At 33.4% G+C, this 19855-nt stretch overlaps 2 protein-coding genes across 2 annotated transcripts; both read left to right on the top strand.

Moving 5' to 3' along the window:
- The first annotated feature begins 2813 nt into the window (after positions 1-2813).
- LOC132068079 (vacuolar protein-sorting-associated protein 33 homolog) lies at positions 2814-12614 on the top strand. The gene is made up of 22 exons (XM_059461543.1): positions 2814-2923; positions 3010-3049; positions 3765-3845; positions 4852-5046; positions 5138-5248; positions 5346-5411; positions 5527-5634; positions 5736-5780; positions 6321-6377; positions 6537-6631; positions 7051-7102; positions 7244-7300; positions 7385-7447; positions 7532-7638; positions 9876-9998; positions 10112-10193; positions 10282-10352; positions 10520-10600; positions 11004-11061; positions 11175-11236; positions 11907-12000; positions 12219-12614. Exons 1-22 carry the CDS (start codon positions 2871-2873, stop codon positions 12306-12308), a joined length of 1791 nt encoding a protein of 596 aa, XP_059317526.1. The 5' UTR covers positions 2814-2870; the 3' UTR covers positions 12309-12614.
- Positions 12615-18719: 6105 nt separating this feature from the next.
- On the top strand, positions 18720-19196 carry LOC132066260 (SKP1-like protein 4). Its single transcript, XM_059459606.1, has one exon. The coding sequence runs from the start codon at positions 18720-18722 to the stop codon at positions 19194-19196; it is 477 nt and encodes a 158-aa protein (XP_059315589.1).
- Positions 19197-19855: the final 659 nt, after the last annotated feature.

The following is a 19855-nucleotide window of genomic DNA, read 5'->3' as shown; positions in this document are numbered from 1 at the left end:
CCTTAAGTCCCCACTAAAGGAAAAAAGAGTCATTTGGTATAAGTTTATATTAAAGAACTAAACTTAAACCCGTATTGTATTTTATACTTTCATCCCAATTATACCACCCCGAGAAAATAATACTCTACAGGAGGTGTATTATGTCTTATTGCCACATCGTTGCCCACGTCGTTTACGTCATTGCCACGTCAAAAAGATAACCCTTCATTTTGTTTTTCTTTTATTCTTTTTTTCTCTTTCTTCTTCTTTTCCTCCTTCTCTCTTTCTTCTTCTTTTCCATGGAATTATAAATGCCGCCGCCAACCAAAATAATAATACTAAAAAATTAAATCATTTTTTATTTTTCTCTTCCTTCTCTTTCTCCTCATCCTACCATAAACACCCATAAGAACAACATAATTTCATCCCATTCCTTTTCAAATTCATCCAAATTGTTTAAGAAATTATTATTATTATTAGCAACCTCATTTTTTCCATAATCATTATTCTATAACCACCACCATCTTCCTAAAACCCCCCAATAACTGACCCCGCCCCCACCGCCCTGTCTAAAACCCCGCGTTTCGTCTTTTCATGTATATTCCCGGCCCGTACGGCCCTCCTCCTTTCTTCTTCACAAATTCCTTCTTTCTCTCTATATTCTATAAATCATCTTACCATTTTCACCATTTTTTTGGTTTCTTGATTTTGATTTTTGTTTTCTTTCAAAAATAAAGTTTGGAATAATGATTATGGAAAAAAAATTATTTTTAAATATTTTGAGAAGGAATGGGATGAAATATATGGGTGTTCTTGTTGTTCTACGGTGGTTAAGGACTGAGGAAAAGAAAAGAAAAATAAAAAATATCAAGAAGATGGTGGTGTTGTGGGGTGAAGAAGAGGGCGGGGGGCTGTGGTGTGGGGTTGGGGTGGAGAGAAAAAAATAATTAATTATTTTTTAATTATATATTATTTTTATTTTATTTTTTAATTATATAATAATAATAATATATATATATATATATATATACCAACTTTTATATTTTCACTCTCTTAATTTTTTTTTTTACTTTTTTTTTTTTAACTCTCGGTGGTAAATAATTGGGATGAAAAGTTTTAAGGGGTAAATAAATACAAGTTAAGTTTAGTTTTTTATAGTTTTAAATCCGTGGTTCGATTAATGTCAAAGGAAAAAAGAGTCATTTGGTATAAAACCATAAGTTTGTATCCATTATAATATCAAAATTATGTCTTACGGGTCGTTTGGTTGGTGGGATGGGATAAACAAGGATATTCCATGAAATTATAAATGATAGAATAAAATAATATTGAAATTAAATAATACTCCCCCCGTCTCAATTTATATGATATAGTTTAACTAGGCACAAAATTTAAGAAAGAAATATTTTGATTCTCCATTATAACCAGATACCCCTATAAATCCCACTAGGGTAAAAAGAAATTTTCACCATTTTTAAATATAGAAATATATCACCCCACAACCACTCACCCCCATCCTACCACCCACTACCCGTAGTATAAAATAATCTCATGAATTCCCGAAATTATTACTTACTCCCCACTCACACCACCCATCCCTAAACCACTTAGGAAATAGCGGTTTTAGTCCCTTAGTTACCCTTTATTATACCACCTACTTTTTTTTATGTAGTTTTATAGCGTATTTTATACGTTGTTTCCTAAATTATGTTGTATTAATATATATAACCGTTGTAATTTTCTGATTATATAAGAGTTCAATTTTTGTAACCAGTTTGGTGGTTTTTTAAGAAACGTATTACAAGTTTATTATATACAATACCATATCCCTTAACCTAAACAATACAAATGTCACATTAACCCATCCCTCCACCACAACCCACACCTACTTATTTTTTAAAGTTTCTATTATATTATTTACCTAAGTTTTATTTATATATATAAACTAATTTTCTAATTAATACAAGTATTTTAGCAAACTTACAGTTATTATACCATACCATACTACACCATACTGTTAATACCATACTACCATACCATATTGTACATTAATGAACCACGGAACTCAACAAATACAACGTACAGTTTAGTGATAGGAAGGGTAGTTTTGGAATTATACTTACTACTTTGACTGTAATGCAGTCAAGCCTCCGCCATGTGAGAACAGCAGCAATTTCACAACCTTTGAAAAATTGGCTATTGAGTGTTTCGGGTCACCCGGGTTCATTTTTGCATAAATTAGTTCTTTGAATGTTTAGTTTGTTATATTCAAAATTAATAAGTATTATATACTCTTTAAAATTAAAATATTTGTTTATAATTATAATTAAAATATTATATAAAAATTTTTGTTTAGAAAAAGAAAGTATTTAAGTGGGAAGTGACGAGGGTAATATTGTCATTTCAATTTTTAATTCATGTATTAGTTGTTTATGGGTTAGTAATTTCATCTTTTACTCCGCATAAAATAATACACAATTACCTCATAATTTATACATGTATTAATTATGCTAATTTATAAGTTGCAACTAAACATCATACTAATTTTATACCTAAATAATTTACTTGTAACTGACTACCAAATATGATATAAATATACAAAAATTAATACATGAATAAGTTATCTCTTTACTAGCTGTCAAACTTTGTTACATATCTCAGGAACTAAAACTGCAATAAAGCAATACTAGAGGGACTAAAGATGTTATTTCCCCAATAACTTATGCCCGCTAGTTATAATAAGTTCAACTTTAAAGGTCAAAATTTAAAACCAGCCCATTAGAAGGGCCAAAAATTGAAGACACAACCGATTTGAAGGTCAAACCGTGCAATTTTTTCGTGCTTGTAAATCAAAATCAACAGGGAAAGCTAGAGAGAAAATCGATCGAAAAATGGCGCAAGTACCGAATTTGGATAATGCTCCAATAAATCTGAAAGCTTTAAGGTACAATTACATATGCATAATGTACTTACTTCTATACTATCTCTATATCCCCAATTTTTTTTTCTCTAATTGATGACTTAAAACAGAGATCAATCACAGAAAGAGCTGCTAACAATTCTCAAGAACGTAAGTTTCTTTTATTGATTTTTATTTAATAATTTTTGTCGCTTTTCTACTGATTTATGAGCTGGGCACGGAATTTAAGAAATAAAGGTTGAAACTTGCGGGATAAATTGAGTTGCAGATACTTGTGTGACTATAAATCGTCTTTTTAAGTGTAAAATGGGTATTTTAAAGTTAAATTGTTTGTAGAAATAGAAAAGTGTCGTTCTTTTTGGGACGGACTAAAAAAGAAAGAGTGTTACATAAATTGAGACGGAGGGAATAGCTTTTATACCATTTCTTTTATATGAATTTAACTGAAAATTGGTAACTTTATTTGATTAAAAATTGTAGCTTTCTTACTATTCCCTTTGTTTCAATTTATGTGAAGGTGTTTGATTGAGCACGGAGTTTAAGAATGAAAGTAAGACTTTTGAAACTTGCAGACTAAAATGGTTTTTTTATATTCGTGTGGCTATAATTCATCTCTTTAAGAGTAAAATAGGAAGTTTAAAGTTAAATTGGTGTCATAAAAAAATAAAAATAAAAAGTTAAACCGTTAACTTAATATAGAAAGATGTCATTTTTTTGGTACTGACTAAAAAGGAAAGAGCGTCACATAAATTGGGATGGAGGAGTAGCTTTTGCACCATCTGTTTTTGTAAGCTTAATTGAAAAATGGAAACTTTAATTGATTTTTTTTTTTTTTTTTTTTTTTTTTTTTTGTTTGGAGTTGCAGATTAGGGGAAAAAAGTGTTTGGTAATTGATCCCAAGCTTGGTGGATCACTCTCTCTTGTTGTACAGAGCTCACTTCTTAAGGTAATTGTCTTCATAGTCAGTTATAGTATTTACTTTACTGAATTTGAACTGAAATTTTGACTTTTCTGCACTTTCTATTTTGGGGGTTTTTGCAAATAGCATTTGTGAGCTAAGTTAACTGATTCTTTTTTTTTTTGAAATGTCCTCTGTTTTTGAGTTCTTGAAAGCTTTGAAAAACTTAGTAAATTCTTCCATAAAAAGATATGTTTTTTGTTGGAAAACAGCTCAAACCAACATTTTTTGTAAACTCAGTTTTTAGAAAACTTCAAACGAGCACCACGAAATAGCACCTCTTGTTCACTTTAGTACCCTGTCTGCTTCTAGAGCAATGGTGGATGCGACTATGAGGTCAAATCATAATCTTCTGTGTCAAGTCAATATTGATTGTTGGGAAAAAAGTTCCAATAGTGATACCTAGTTTATTGAGGCTTATTTAATTCTTTTAACGGTTGTGTCCGAGTCAACTTGGATGCCTCCACTTATCCACTGGGTACCTATTAATATCTTTCACTAGCACATGTACCTGGTAACTTTGCCTTACCAAAGCCTAGACGATTGCACCTATTTCATTTATATCTTTGCTTCGGTTGAGATTTGAGTTCTGGTATCTCATGATTCATTTCCCACTTATTGACAGTTAGACCACCCTCTTGAGTGCGAAGTGTAATTTATTAAGCCTGTATGAATTTCAGGTCCTTGGTATTTGTAACTATTTTGGGTTATAATAAGAAGGGAAATCTTGGCACAACGGTAAGAGTTGTCGCCTGCCGTGGAAATGGCCTCTTGCAGAAATGCAGGCTGGCTGTGGTCTGGCAAGTGCACCTAGCTGCCGTTTCTGATTTGGGTTATAATTAAGACAATGAATTGATGCTGGAGAAAGGAACTGGTATAAGAATTGTAAAATTCTAGAAATTACTAAGGAAAATAGAACAGTTATTTGCTGTGACATTAACTGAAAATGGTTCTCTTCCTTCCTAATTCAAGTGTTTTTCACCCCTATAAACAGGAGCATGGGGCTGAATTACGGCATCTTAATGCGGAACCAGTTCAAACTGATTGCACAAAAGTAGTCTATCTAGTCCGAGCCCAGCTTGACTTGATGAAGTTCATTTGCTCACACATCCATAATGATATTTCTAAAGGGATTCAAAGGGAGTATTTTGTTTATTTTGTCCCTCGTCGTGCAGTTGTATGTGAGAAGGTTAGCCTTTTTTTAATATCAAAGATAAACTTCTTTTACGGATTTAGTTTGGCATGTATTTCTCATTAACAATTGTATATGATCTTGACAGATACTTGAGGAAGAAAAAGTTCATCACTTGTTGACTATAGGCGAGTATCCCCTTTATCTGATTCCACTGGATGAGGATGTACTATCCTTTGAACTTGATGTTGCTTACAAAGTACGTCTGTTCCTCACAGTTTGGTCCAAAGAAAAGATTGAACTTTTTTTAAAGAAAAAGATTGGCATATGTAAAAATAGTTCGATTTGTATGACAGGAGCACCTAGTTGACGGTGACACTACCTCCCTGTGGCACATAGCAAAAGCTATCCATAAACTCGAGGTGCTTTTTATGGTTACTTGATAGAACCAACTATTATTTGAATAGGCTTCATTGTTTTTAGGAAAAGCAGGTTAAACTTAAACATTTTCTAACAGTTTTTTGTTTGTAACTGTAGTTTTCCTTTGGACTGATTCCAAATGTGAGGGCCAAAGGGAAAGCATCAGTTCGTGTTGCGGACATTCTAAATCGGATGCAATCGGAAGAACCAGTGAACACATCCGAGGTAACTCAAAATCTTGAATCCACTAGAATAAGATCATATTTCAAAAATACTTGGGCACCATACATTGTCACAAAATAATACCAATTTGTCTTTAACTGCAGATGGGTGTGCCTGAAATAAATACTATCATCCTTTTGGACAGAGAGGTACCACACCTTTTCTTTCTTCCACTCAGCCTTCCCCTTCCTCCTCTCTCATTGTATTTTATATAATGCTGTTATAAAAAAGTATAGAATTGCTGTGTGACCTTATCGATTATTTGGTATAGATGAGACTAAATTCTAGGATTTCTTGAAGGTTCATGCTAGTTTATTGTACTATGTTTTCAACAAAATGTTTTTTCTGCCTTTTCTGGAATAGGTAGTGATTGTCATTCTATTGGGTAGGATAGTGTGTGTGTGTGTGTGTGTGAGAGAGAGAGAGAGAGAGTTTTCAAAGAAGAACAAAGGTGAGAGAATATGCTGGAAAAAGCAGTTCATCTTATGCCTGGTATGCAGACAGTAAATAATTCATCAGGTCTAATCTTGCTACTTGATATAGTTTTACTCCTTTTTGTGTTCCCATACGGTCAGTTAAGCTCTTTACTGCTTTGGTTTTATTTATATTTCTCCAACCTTCATAGGTTTGTTGTGGCCTTTATATCCATTTGTCACTGTGGTTTTAAGACTCTCTTGGATATTGTGCAGGTGGATATGATCACTCCAATGTGTTCGCAGTTAACATATGAAGGGCTGTTGGACGAGGTAAAGTGATATTCTTAGAATTGCTATGGATCTGTATCGTTAAGATATTGTCTAGGCAGCAGTTCATGGTTGTATCATGTGTCTGCAGCTTCTAGAGCAATAAGCAGACTATATATGCTGTGAATATTTTTAAAGCTGTCTCTAATTGGCTTCATGCAGTTTCTTGGTATCAATAATGGTGCGGTGGAACTAGATTCATCTATTATGGGTGCCCAGCAAGAAGGCAAGAAAATAAAGGTTCCCCTTAATTCAAGGTAAATTAGTTTAATTGTTATTAGACCTCACAGGTTACAAGAATGTTATGCTTTTTGGCTTTACCTTTTTCATCTCCCCCAAAAAAAGAATGTTATGCTTTTTGAAGGATAATGAAGAAATTCTAGTGATGTAAATTGGGATACATAAACTGTACAGAGCAATAAATTCTTGTATGATTTCTAGTGATATACTTCATGTTTCTTTTATGTGTAACATGATAATTCCCTTGATTCTTATGCATGCAGTTTCTTCTGTTATAAGGTATTTTATCATATACATGCAGGTCTTGTTATGTCCTTCAGTATAGTCAGATGTGACCACTGGGAAATATATATCTACTATTGTTTTGTCTTTTTAAAACAAAAGAGTTTTCTGTTTTATTTCTCTTTTGTGAAATTTTAATTCTGTGCCTTTGTAGTGACAAATTGTTCAAAGAGATACGGGATCAGAACTTTGAAGTCGTTGTCCAGGTTGATTTATTTTCTCTCCATTTCTTTTAACAAAGTCTAGGGGACTTCAGCATACATACCAATCTATCATAAGATTCAAGTTGCTCATCTTCTTTCCTTAGTCTTCTGTTTCTTTAATTGTCATTTGCAGTATGATTGCAGGTTCTACGTCAAAAAGCAACTTCCATGAAGCAAGATTACACAGAGATGCAGACCACGGTTAGTCAGTAATCTTAGATGTGCATGTCTTAGCTTTGCTAGTTCAATAATTGACTTTTGTGTTATGTTGTGTATTACATGTAGAACCAAACAGTCTCCGAGTTGAAGGATTTTGTCAAAAAGCTTAACTCTTTGCCAGAAATGACCGTAAGAGTTCTTTTCTAATGTTTGATTCTACAATGATCTTATTGACATTAGCAATGTTATAACACTATTGGCTTTCCATTCCAGAGACACATAAATCTTGGTCAGCATTTGACTACGTTTACATCCAAACCTTCATTCCTTGGCCGACTTGATATGGAGCAAACTCTTGTTGAGGCTGAAAGCTATGATATGTGAGTAAAGTTATGCTTTTCATTCCACTGATTAATGACTTCCGTAGTTTTTAGACAATATCAACCTTACAGCTCTTTTAAAAATATTCAGAAATCTCTGTTGCATCGAGTGCTTGGCTTCAAATGTTGGACGTTTGTAAATGCAAGTCCAGTTTTTGTTGGCAAGAACAAATTCTTTGCATGCATGATATGATGCCATGTAGTATTTATTGTGTGTTTGTGAGCAAGGGTGTGGACCATTACTCACTCCTCCTTTTTTTCTATTTATTGTGTGGTAAAGAAACATGGTTACTATTCAATCAGACAGTCAGAGCTCTCTTGTCCAATCCACATTAAACCAACCTAAATAAAAAAGAAGATGTTGAGAATAAATAAAAAAGAAGATATTCTTCTCAACAAATGCTAGTCTTCATGCAGAAAATAACTACTTAGAGCAAAATGCCTGCAATACCATCAACTCATGTCTTGCAGTTAAATCAACAGTTTTCGTGCCATTTGCAGAATTCATGAGAAATAATATTGTTACTATTAAATTCTTTGAAAATTTGATTTTACCGTCTTGTTGCTTAGTCAAGCAATTGTATGCCATTGGAGGAAAGTGAGCAGAAATGGTCAAATATACCCCTCTACTTTAGTTTATCGGTTAACTTTGCCCTCCGTTAGCCAAAGTAGTCAATATACCCTTTTGTTAGCCAAAGTATACACATATACCATTGAGTGGATGGAAATCCCCAAATCAGCCAACACTACCCATTTAACTAAAATTACCCATGCTCCATAAGTTAGACCCGACCCAACCCAAAAAATAATTTCACCCCATAAGTTTGATGCCTAAAGTAGTTAAAACACAGAGTTCATCAATATAGTTTTCTTTCATTAGGGGACTTTACACTTTGTAACTCACAAGCACTGTGTTAGTGCTTGGCTATTGACATCTATAAAATCATTGTTGTTTCCAAAAATAACAAAGAGCAGGTGGTAGTTGGTACATGTATTGCCTCATAATTTTTTTTTTTTCAATCGAAGTTTATGGCTTTTACAGAAGATGTTGCAATGAAAGAAGAGTTGTTCCTATCCATATCAGCTATACTTGTTTAATTATCAGCAATAAAGTATCTTATATGTTTGTTCTTTTTCCCTTGAATTTTATTTCTTATTCTTTGAGCATGGTAATACTTTCTAATGGTGCAAACTTCCTGGAAATTGTTCTCCGTTTAGTGAAGGATTAGAAAGTGAAACGTCTGGATGAGACACTTGACATGCAAGGCCATTGATTTAACTGTAATGTGTATACTGTATCGTAGAGCTTACATCTTGCAATCCTAACAAGTCAAATGTATGTTGCATTTTCTGTAAAATCAGCAATTAGAAACACATTTGCACCTCCTCTGTGACGAACAACAATTTTGTGACATCTCGTGAGCAATGGAAGAGAAAACTTGAAAAGAGGGAAAGAAAATTATGCAACCACTTGAGCAATGGAAGAGAAAAATTGAAGAGAGAGACAGATTTGTGTCGGACTGAAGAATAGAAGCGTAGAGGGGTATATTAGGGTGGGGTGAAATTATTTTTTGGGTCGGGTCAGTCTAAGTTAGGGGGCATGAGTAATTTTAGTAAATGGGTAATTTTGGCTGATTTGGGGATTTCCATCCACTCAAGGATATATGTGTATACTTTGGCTAACGGAGGGGTATATTTGACTACTTTGACTAACGGAGGGCAAAGTTAGCCAATAAACTAAAGTAGAGGGGTATATTTGACCCTTTTCCCTTTTTTCTATTTATTGTGTGGTAAAGAAACATAGTTACTATTCAATCAGAAGGGCAGAGCTCTCTTGGCCAATCCACATTAAACCAACCTAAATAAAAAAGAAGATATTCTTCTCAACAAATGCTAGTCTCCATGCAGAAAATAACTACTTAGAGCAAAATGCCTGCAATACCATCAACTCATGTCTTGCAGTTAAATCAACAGTTTTCGTGTCATTTGCAGGATTCATGAGAAATAATATTGTTACTATTAAATTCTTTGAAAATTTGATTTTACCGTCTTGTTGCTTAGTCAAGCAATTGTATGCCATTGGAGGAAAGTGAGAAGAAAAAGGTGATATATATGGGATGTAAATGCAAGAGCCCTCTAAGGGGTGGGAAGTGGTCTGCTTTACCCTTTTCCTTTTCTTATAAGGTGAATGTTTCCATGTTCTATTTGCTTACTTCTTCCTTACTGGGTAAATTCAGATGCTTTGAGTACATTGAGGAGATGATCCATAAGCAAGAGCCACTTATCAATGTTCTACGTCTTCTCATCCTGTTCTCAATAACAAATTCAGGGTTGCCCAAGAAGAATTTTGACTATTTGAGGCAAGTTAACTCTGACAATAGCTGTATTATTTATGCTTGACATGGCTTCCATGCTTTAGTTGTCACCACGCGAACGTCTAACTGACATTTTGAACTTCTGCTCTTTTGATTAGGCGAGAGCTGCTTCACAGCTATGGTTTTGAGCATATAGCAACCTTGAATAATTTGGAGAAGTCTGGATTGCTTAAAAAACAGGTTCATTCATGGGTTTTCATAAAAAATGTTGCTTTGAATCAGTGAATTTGTCAGCAGTTCTCTCTATTAACTTATTTCATAATTACAGGAGACTAAAGGCAATTGGTTAACCATCAAACGTGCTCTGCGGCTTATAGTGGAGGATACTGATACCGCCAAGTATGATATATTTTGAGCATGATAAAAGATGCTTTCCCCTTCTCTCTCTTGAAACTTGAAAAATATGGCCATGGATTTAAAACGGATTCTTGTACAGCTGTCATTGTCATCGCTACCTTACCACTGCAATCATTTTTAGCATTTAATTTGATCTCTGATAATTACAGTCCCAACGATATCTCCTATGTCTTCTCTGGGTATGCACCTCTCAGTATTCGCCTGGTTCAACATGCAATTCGATCTGGATGGTGAGTTCTTCTTCTTAAGAGATTTGCTGTGTTATGTTGCCCGTCTTAACATTCCTAATTCAAATAAATTGTGGTTTTCAAATGGATCTGGCTGCTTTAATGATTTTGACAAGATTTCCTTGTGGTTCACTGGAAGCAGATACTTCTATTCTATGTAACCCTAGAGTTGGCCTTCATTACATTGAGAAATAGTCACGGCATTAAGTCTTTGCAAGAATAGTTCACTAATTCCTTTTTTTGCAGTTAGAAATCTTACCACTGTTTCATTAATTGATTTCCTTCCTCCTCTGTCCACCATGTGGGTGGCTAATTCCTCAATCTCAGCAAATGTAATATGGAACGGAGCGCCAAATTTCTTAATCTCAATCCACTATTTATGATATCTGTAAAATTTTATATTCAGGCGCCCTATTGAAGAAATATTGAAGCTGCTGCCAGGTCCACACTCAGATATTAAGAGGGTAAAACTTTTAGCTTTCTGTTTATGTTTGTCTTCACATGGATTTTTCACTTTTTATTCATCTTATGATGGCATACAACTCTTAATCTGTTGTTTTTGCTTGTTTCTTTACAGGGTGGATTTTCCAGCAGTCCGTCACTAGACTCATTAAACGGGTCTTCGCATAGCTCGGCCAAGTATGTATCAAAAGAGCATCTACTAACTGGCCCTTTAACATTCCTTGGCCTATAAAACACTGTCAAAAGAACGTAAATGTAGTTTTTAGATGCATGCTTACCATTATTACTTAAATCCTGTTTGGTTGTGAACTTGAGGTGATATTGATAAGACTATAATATGAATGATTTTTCTAATTGGATGAGATTGAAGCGAGGTAAATGATGGGTAGTGTGATGAGACCCAAAAAGCAAATAAGTGGAGAGAAATCTGTTTGGTTGTTAACTTTAGGGGTGACATTGACAAGAGGATAGTATAAATCATGTTCGAAATTGAGGTATGAATGAAATGAGGAAAACGAAGGTGGGACCTGGATATCACTCGTCTACAAACTCTCAGACTGGGCTTACTCAAAGTAGAAAATTTTATTGTTGCATTACGAATGGGATGATAAAAGCAGAGAGGGACACCCTAGCGATGGCTGCTCTATGTCATTATGCTGTAGAAACTACTAGTTCTCCCTAACCGTTATGTCTCCCTTATTCTATTCTGTCTTTGCTCTTAGCATTTGAAAAGTTGCTGGACCTTATATTTGTCGTGATGCTAATTTATGCAAGCATAAAGCTGAAAATTTCTTTTATCATCTCTGAGAAGTACTAAAACCTTCTAATACCATTGATGATATTCCAGAGTTGTTGATGGAAGGCGTTCTTTGGTTCTTGTCGTTTTCATTGGTGGAGTGACATCTGCAGAGATCTCTGCTCTTCGTTACCTGAGCTCCCAGGTCAGTCTATCAAGCCTTAATCATGTAAATTTATTATCAGAGTCAAAAATTCCAGTATCATATCAGAGATTGCTCTCGTTGGAAACACTCTATGGAAAAGGAATCATAAACTTTTGAGTTCTATGATTTTTGATGCAAGATTTTCAATTAGCTGTAGTAACTGCTTTCAATCAGTCACTTGGTCTCCTAATGTGCTAATGCTAATTGTACTGTTACAGGAAGGGATGGCATATGACATAATTGTAGCAACTACAAAAATTATCAATGGAAGCACATTGACAGAAACATTTATGGAGAAATTGGGATGACTTGCCAAGATTCATTAGGTTGATTATCTCTGGGACATCTCTGCTGCTTGTGCGATAGGGACACATTGTTTTTGTTGCTGCATTATATGTGAGAAGATCGAGTAGACTTATCGTTCCTAAGATATTTCTCTCGTGGCAATTTGTCAACATCGTTTCTGCACCGATTTGTAACAAACACTACTGAGTTATCTTTATTGACGTATAGGCTAAGAATGTCCTCTGTGTGCTTTGAGTGATAGCATTCCTATTTCAGAGACTGGAGTGTTCAGTTTGTTATCTAAATTATGTTTGGTTCTTTTGAGCAAACTGTATTTCAGCTCGTGCATACAAAGAATCATTCATCCTTTCGTCCCTCGTTGCCTAACCTTTACTCCCATGACCGGATTCATTCACATCAGCTATCGCTTAGAGCCTGTTTGGATTGACTTATTTTAGGTGTTTTCAAACCAAAATAGTTTTTAATCACTTTTGTAGGATTCCGAACTTATGACTTTATAAGTCATAAACCCATCCATCCAGCCAGCTCTTAGTCACCATAAAAATTGGAGTATCCAAGCTTTTTTTTGCACGGATTGCCCTTCATTTGGGGTTGTCTTTAATTTTTGCCAAATTTTTAATTTATACCCCTCGCCTAACAGCCTGAGGTTGTGGGTTCGAACTCCAGCTCAGATAAAAAAAAAAAAAAAAAAAATCACTAGGCAGACTTTGCAAAATTTTGCTTGATTTGCAAATCTAAGGCAGAATTTGCATGGGCAGAAATTCTGCTTGTGAGGTGTAAATTCTGCCTGAAGGGTAAAATTTAAAGACCACTATTTTGAGGGGTAAAAATTAAAGACCACCCCAGCGAAGGGTAATCCTGCAAATTGCCCGTATCCAAGCTATAGAAACTTGTTTGAACTTTTGGATTTGCAACAGAATGATTGAAAGTTAATTCACTACCACTATTAGTGCACATTATTGGTAAAAGAAAAAAAAAAGTAAATTAATCATACGCCATCAGCTCATGCAAGTTCCAATTCAAAAAAAAAAAAAAAAAAAAAAAAAAAATTTACTTGACCGTCATACTGTCTGGTATTCCTTATAATAAACATTAAGTGATATCTATAACTACCACTTGCTATCATTGTTTAACACTAGAAAAAATGTGATTGTACCACCAAAGGATGTGGTGCAGTGGATGGGGTTACTCCTCCCTTAGTCAGAGGTTTCGGGTTCGAGCTTTGGGTATGAAAAATCCTTGGTAGGGAGCGATTTCCCCCAAATGGGGCCCTACACGGCGTGAATCCGGACATAGTCGGGCTTCAATGCGGATACCGGACACCGGGTGGGAAATCACTTAAACGTTATTGTATATAACTTAACTCGATATTTTAAACCCTAATAAACTCCTCCCGACAAAATATAAAAGGAGAAAAAGATGTCCTAAAAGAAGAAACTTAAAGATAGAACCTGTTGAGCACGCTCAAGAGAGTTTATCTATATCTCCTTCAAAGGCCCATGCAAATTCTTTGCAAATTATTGCATCTTAGGTGAATTTGTTCTTGATCATGTAAGTAACTTCCTGTATACAAAGCTCATGCTATAATAATTCAGGTTTACGAATTACTACAAGGATTTTAAGTTAATTTACTATAATAATTAGAGTCACCGTCAAATGTTTACAAATGTTTAGTGAATTTCTTAAAACGCATATAGAATCTAGTAAAAAATTATTAGATTCACGTAAACCTATAAACTACAAACTAGATCCTCCTAAATATTATTCTTGTATGCGACAGGCTCAAGTTAGTTTTTGCAATAACGCACCAAGATGGTGCAATAAAGAAAGTGATTCTTATATTAAGCAATAATTAAAGTATGTGTTTAAAATTAATTATATAATTTGAAGTCACCAAATTAAGCGACCAAACTAGAGAGTTTAATATTTACACATACACAACCAAAAGTAAAGGCGACAAACTATATTTCTTCAGAAAAAAGATGAGATATGAAAGAGTCTGCATGCACACATCAGTGTGTATAATATCAAATAAATTGTGTTTCTCGTAGTATATTTATTATTATGTTTGATTGATTTTCCTTTAATGCGATCATATATCAAGATTAACTTATTCTATATTTTGAGAAATTTCATTATTTACTAGCTAGTCTTTTTAGCCTTTCTTTGGAGATACGACTTTAATGTTCGTATCACAAATAAGCAGAAATGTTCGTGCAATGAATTATGTTAATTCCAACATTAGGATAGACACGAAGTAAGAAGGAATTGTCGAATTTTAATTTATATGAAAAAAAATATTAATCATCTATTCACCAAATTACGTTGTAATACATGTAGATTTATAGGCAAAGATATTTCGAGGAAAATTTTGTTTATGCCAAAAGGAAATTTTCTTTTCATGATCCTTTAGTGTTTGATTTGATTAGGAAAACCTCATGTAGTATTATCTCTTAAATACCGTTTGATTAGTAACTATGTTGGAAAAATATTACAAGATGATCACATTAAGAACAAATAACAGACAAATAATGTATAGTAATAACAATAAAGATAAGATAGAGTTGAAACTGAAAAACCCGGTTTAAGGCAAGCTATGGATGGCGCTGTCTTCAAAGTAAATTTTCATTGCTACCCTGGTGCAAATAGTAAAGCGACGTTCTACTTCCAAGATACAATAAACCACTCAGGAACCTTCTAATGTGCACTCAAATAGAAGTTCCGGTGAACTCTTTTAATCTCTCAACTGCTTTTGTAGGAATATAAAATAAAAAGAAAAATGGACTCTTTAAGAGAATGAAATTATAGAGAACCTAAAGATCTAGATCTGTTATAAAAATAAAATAAAATAAATCTGCAATGGGATTGTATATATAGGAAGTGAAACACACCTTTTCATGAATGAATGTACCCCTTAAGATTGGATGACACATTTTCACAATGAATAGGTGTATCCTTTAAAGAATGGGTAATGCCTCTTCATAATATTGTGTCTTTTCAAATGTTGCTTTTAAATTTTGAATCACTTCTAAATAAATTCCAACAATCCTCCACATGATTCAAGAATTTAAAGAATACAAAAACAACCTTTTATAATGATGTCAGTGAAGGTGTCTTGTGGATTTGAACCTCACTTAGTATGATGAAATCCAACCGGAAGGATCATCGTGAACTAAAGTCTTGAACTAGGATCTTGTAGCCCGATCTTCAATTCAACATACACATTAAATGAGATTTTTATCGAGTTCATAAACGAGGTCACGCGTTAACGGCTTTGCGCTCGTATCTTGATTTGTGAGTGCTCTAGAGAAAATCCCTATCTCTTACGTTGCGGCCTCACAACCACACTCGAATAGGTGAATTCTTCGAGGATATGTGTAACGGAAGCATATCCAACATCATTTGCTCTAAATTCATTCAGAGTATGTACTTTTCATACTCGTTACATCAAGTACCATGATAATTAATCATTCAAGAAGGGACTAAGATAAAAAAAACAAGTTGTGGTACTTCTTCAATTACTAGTAGGGGTGCTTATCGGTCGGTTCGGTTCGTTTTGTGAATTATCGGTTTTCGGTTTGTAAATATGCTAAACCAAAACCAAACCGATAAGATATTCCTTATCGGTTTTCGGTTTACCGGTTTTTGGTCCTTAACGGCTCAGTTTTCGGTTTAACCAATAAGAAAATGCTCCGCTAATTTTTTTTGCCTTCTTATTTTCATATGTTCATATATATATATATACTGCCTTCATGCATAAAGTCTACACAAATTACAAGATAAAAACTATAAAATGCACTGTAGCAATCTTTCAAAAACAAAACTAGGCCAATTCACATTTCATAAACAAGGCCAACCCTATTTGTTCATTTGAGAAGTGAGGGAGAAGGCAAATATAGAGAGGCATCGCAAGTCCTAGTTTTGTATGAGAATTGAGACATTGAGAGAATGAGCATGCCTGCGGTAAGTAATTTAGACATAAGTTTGCATTTAAAAATTAAAATTTAAATCCACTAATATATAATTAGGGATAGAAAGGTAATTTTAATAAAAGCTTATTGGGTTATCGGTTTAACCATTAACTAAATCCTTACAACCGGAAACCGAACCAATAACCCAATAAAAATATTTGCAAAACCGTTAACCCAATAACCCGATATCGATAATCCAATAGCATTTTTATTGGTTCGGTTTATCGGTTAAACCGGTTTTTGCACACTCCTAATTACTAGAGAGCTTGTTGTTACCACATTGAACCTTTGTCATGGGATCTCCAATCAATAAGGTTGGGTTGCCACCTTCAGTAATTACAAATTAAGGGCTTTAGTCCCATTCCTTTTGAGAAGTACGACTTGCTTTATGCAAGTTCTTTGCATTAGTTGATCCACAATATGTCTTGATGAAGTGCACTCCAATACAATTACTCTGATCTTAAGTTACTCATAATTGCTTTCTGCCGCAAGCTCATATTTCTTCTTATTTTGAATATTGCAATAGCAATTCGATAATTACAAAGAAACGCAAACAATAATTAGAATAGCCTTTTCAACAATGGTAATATTGATTAAATCTCAAACCAATCTACAAGTCATACCATCACATAGAAGGCTATATATACAAAATTTTCGTCACTTATCAAGAAATACATGTTTCTAGAAATATTTTCACTTAGAAGGAAGTTTTTCTCCTTAATGATATTCCTCGCATCTTACTTCCTTTGATGTCAACTAAGATAACCATGTAATAAGCCCTCACATTGCACAAGTTTAATATCTCATATTTAAACTATTTGAGCGTACACATCAGTTTCAAATGCATTGTAATAATTCTTCACACGTTAACCCCCACATTTTATATGTCAATACATGAACTTTAATATTCATGTTATTATGCACGTAGAAGTAAAATCACAAATTAATACTACTATGCATAATCCATTATTTAAAGTCAATATGGCTTGATCACATGCATAATTAAGGATGAAACAGATTCATCCAATAAAAGAACATTTACCGTATTTTAATAGGTGTCAACAGGGAATGAGACACTAAAAAAAATATTATGTCCTTCGCAAGTCACAAGAAAGACTTCAAATTTTATAAGGTTTTAAACCTTTAATAAATCCCAAATCATGTCTAAATAAAAATATCACATTTTATGACCTCAAAACGCCATAACTGATTTTCAAGTATATATATGTCTTTTTTATAAGCAGTTTACTTTATATTAATTCATTATCATGATCTTAAAATGGCAAAAATAATTTTCAAGTGTTGATATGATCCTTATAATGAAATACTTCATATCATCTTACAACTTGAAAATGAACTTCACGTATAATCTTTACTCAAAATAATGAATCACAATGATCACATACGATAATGCTATTCCTAAAAAAAAAAAAAAAATTAACAAAAAAAAAGCATTTGAAGACCATCACATAAGTGGGTTATCTACCCTAACATTATGAAAAAAAAAATGATGAAAAACACAAGGGTAGAAATTTATAAATAAATAGTACTTAGTAGAGTTAAGAAAGTAGAACCCGATTAGGTTGTACGGAGTTAACTTTTTTTCTGGAATTCCTCACTTAAACTCATGTCAGTGGCACACTGGCACTCCTTTGTCAAAGCCCATTCAATTGATGTAGGTTTTACTTTGTGTCCCAAAACAAAACACCATATATTAGTCAAAAGAAAAACACGGCAACATACATCAAGTCTTCAAATACTTTTTGTGTAATACATTGTCCTCCTTTTCTATATATATATATATATATATATATACACCTGATTCCTAATTACTCTACTTATTAATGAACTAATTACTCTACTTACTAAAAAAGGAAAAAAAATGAAGAAAAAAGAAAAAGCATCGTGCATAAACCTTCCCAAACCCACGCTTGGGTAACAGACGTGTTCTTTCTTAAATATTTGAAGTGATGCGTTCTTCAAAAGTAGCTCCTTAACTTAATTCTTTTTGGCTGGTCAAATTAAACCACCATATGAGAAGCCATTATTAAAAAAAAGTTATCATGAACGGCCACAAGGAAAAGGATTCACCAGAAAAATCAATTACTTTTGTTACGATTTCTTATTTCACAAATTTCTTTCACAATGCGTGTAAGAGTGGAAGATCATACAAAATGTCATCATGCTTTATTAAATAACGTAAGGTTAATTAATATTTATTAGAGTATTCAATCCACATGCATAATTATTGTGTGATCTATACATAGATTACAATTAAATACATATATAGTGAGAAATTAATGTGACACATAATTACTTCCATATCTTTTAAGTTTGAACAGATTACGAAAATCTCTTGTACCAATATATATACATATCATTCGGTACCAAATTTTCATCCAAGCAAAAGAATTAAAAAGGTTCACAATTTCTTAAATTAACATGGCATCAACATCATCAACAACAACAGGAGATATCAAGAAGATGTTGACATTCATAATGGGCGATAATGAGGAATTTTATATCGAGGAGTCATTGGCCCTTCAGTCTGAATTGATCAAAAACATGGTGAAAGAGGAACGAGTGTCCATCATCCCAATGCCCACCATTATCAAAAGAGAGGCGTTCGTTAAAGTCATCGAGTACCTTAAGAAGCATGCTGAGACAACAATCACAAATGAAGAATTCAAGAATTTCGAGAAAGAGTATGTGAGTGTTGCCTTCAATGAACTACATGACATATTATTTGTAGCTAATTATCTTAAAATCAAGTCTTTGATGGAAATCTGTGGCACCGCTATTGCTGATAAATTTAAGGACAAGAGCCCTGAGGTTGTTAAAGAGATGCTTGGAAGATGCTTGGAACTGAAAACGATTTCACCACAGAAGAAGAATGAAGGAAACTCTGTGGATCTTTGAAGGTGATGAGATTGGTCATAAGTATCACCAAGTAGGGGTAAAATAGATCGTTGTTTCATCTTTGAAATAAAACTTTATGTTACAAAAAAGGAAGAATAAGAAATACTATTTGAAATAGTGAAGGATGCCTAGAGGTATTCCATTTCTTTAAAATGTTTTAGTCTAATCATATATATGCTAAAGCTATTTTAGTTTTGTCTTCGTGTTGGTTCGATTGATATTATTCATAAATCATAATAGATAGAATAGCTCTTTCATGTACTGATATGGTGGATGTCGTTTCGTTTTAAAATCAAGCTTTATGTTAAGCAAAAGGTATAGATTCAAAAATACTATCTGAAGGAGTGAAGGGTGCCTGATAATTTATATTTTAGTCCTTGAATTGTTTTGTTCGATCATTTATATATATGCTACAACAATTTTGTCTTTGTGTTTTCAATTGATATTGCTCAAATTAGATAGACTTTATCCGATCTGGCTAATATCATTTGAATTTTTATAATAAAAATTATGCTATAAAAGAGATAGAATCGACATTAAAGATTCAATTTTTAAAAATTTGAAGTTTATGTGTGTTTGTAATGTAATTTATATATATATACTTATAATAAATGGTTCACGGTCAAATAGTTATAGATAGTTCATAATTTTTTAACATA

Source organism: Lycium ferocissimum, chromosome 8 (assembly GCF_029784015.1).
Source record: "Lycium ferocissimum isolate CSIRO_LF1 chromosome 8, AGI_CSIRO_Lferr_CH_V1, whole genome shotgun sequence".
NCBI lineage: Eukaryota > Viridiplantae > Streptophyta > Magnoliopsida > Solanales > Solanaceae > Lycium > Lycium ferocissimum.
The sequence above is the reverse complement of the archived record's forward strand: the minus strand, read 5'-3'. Positions and strand labels throughout refer to the sequence as shown.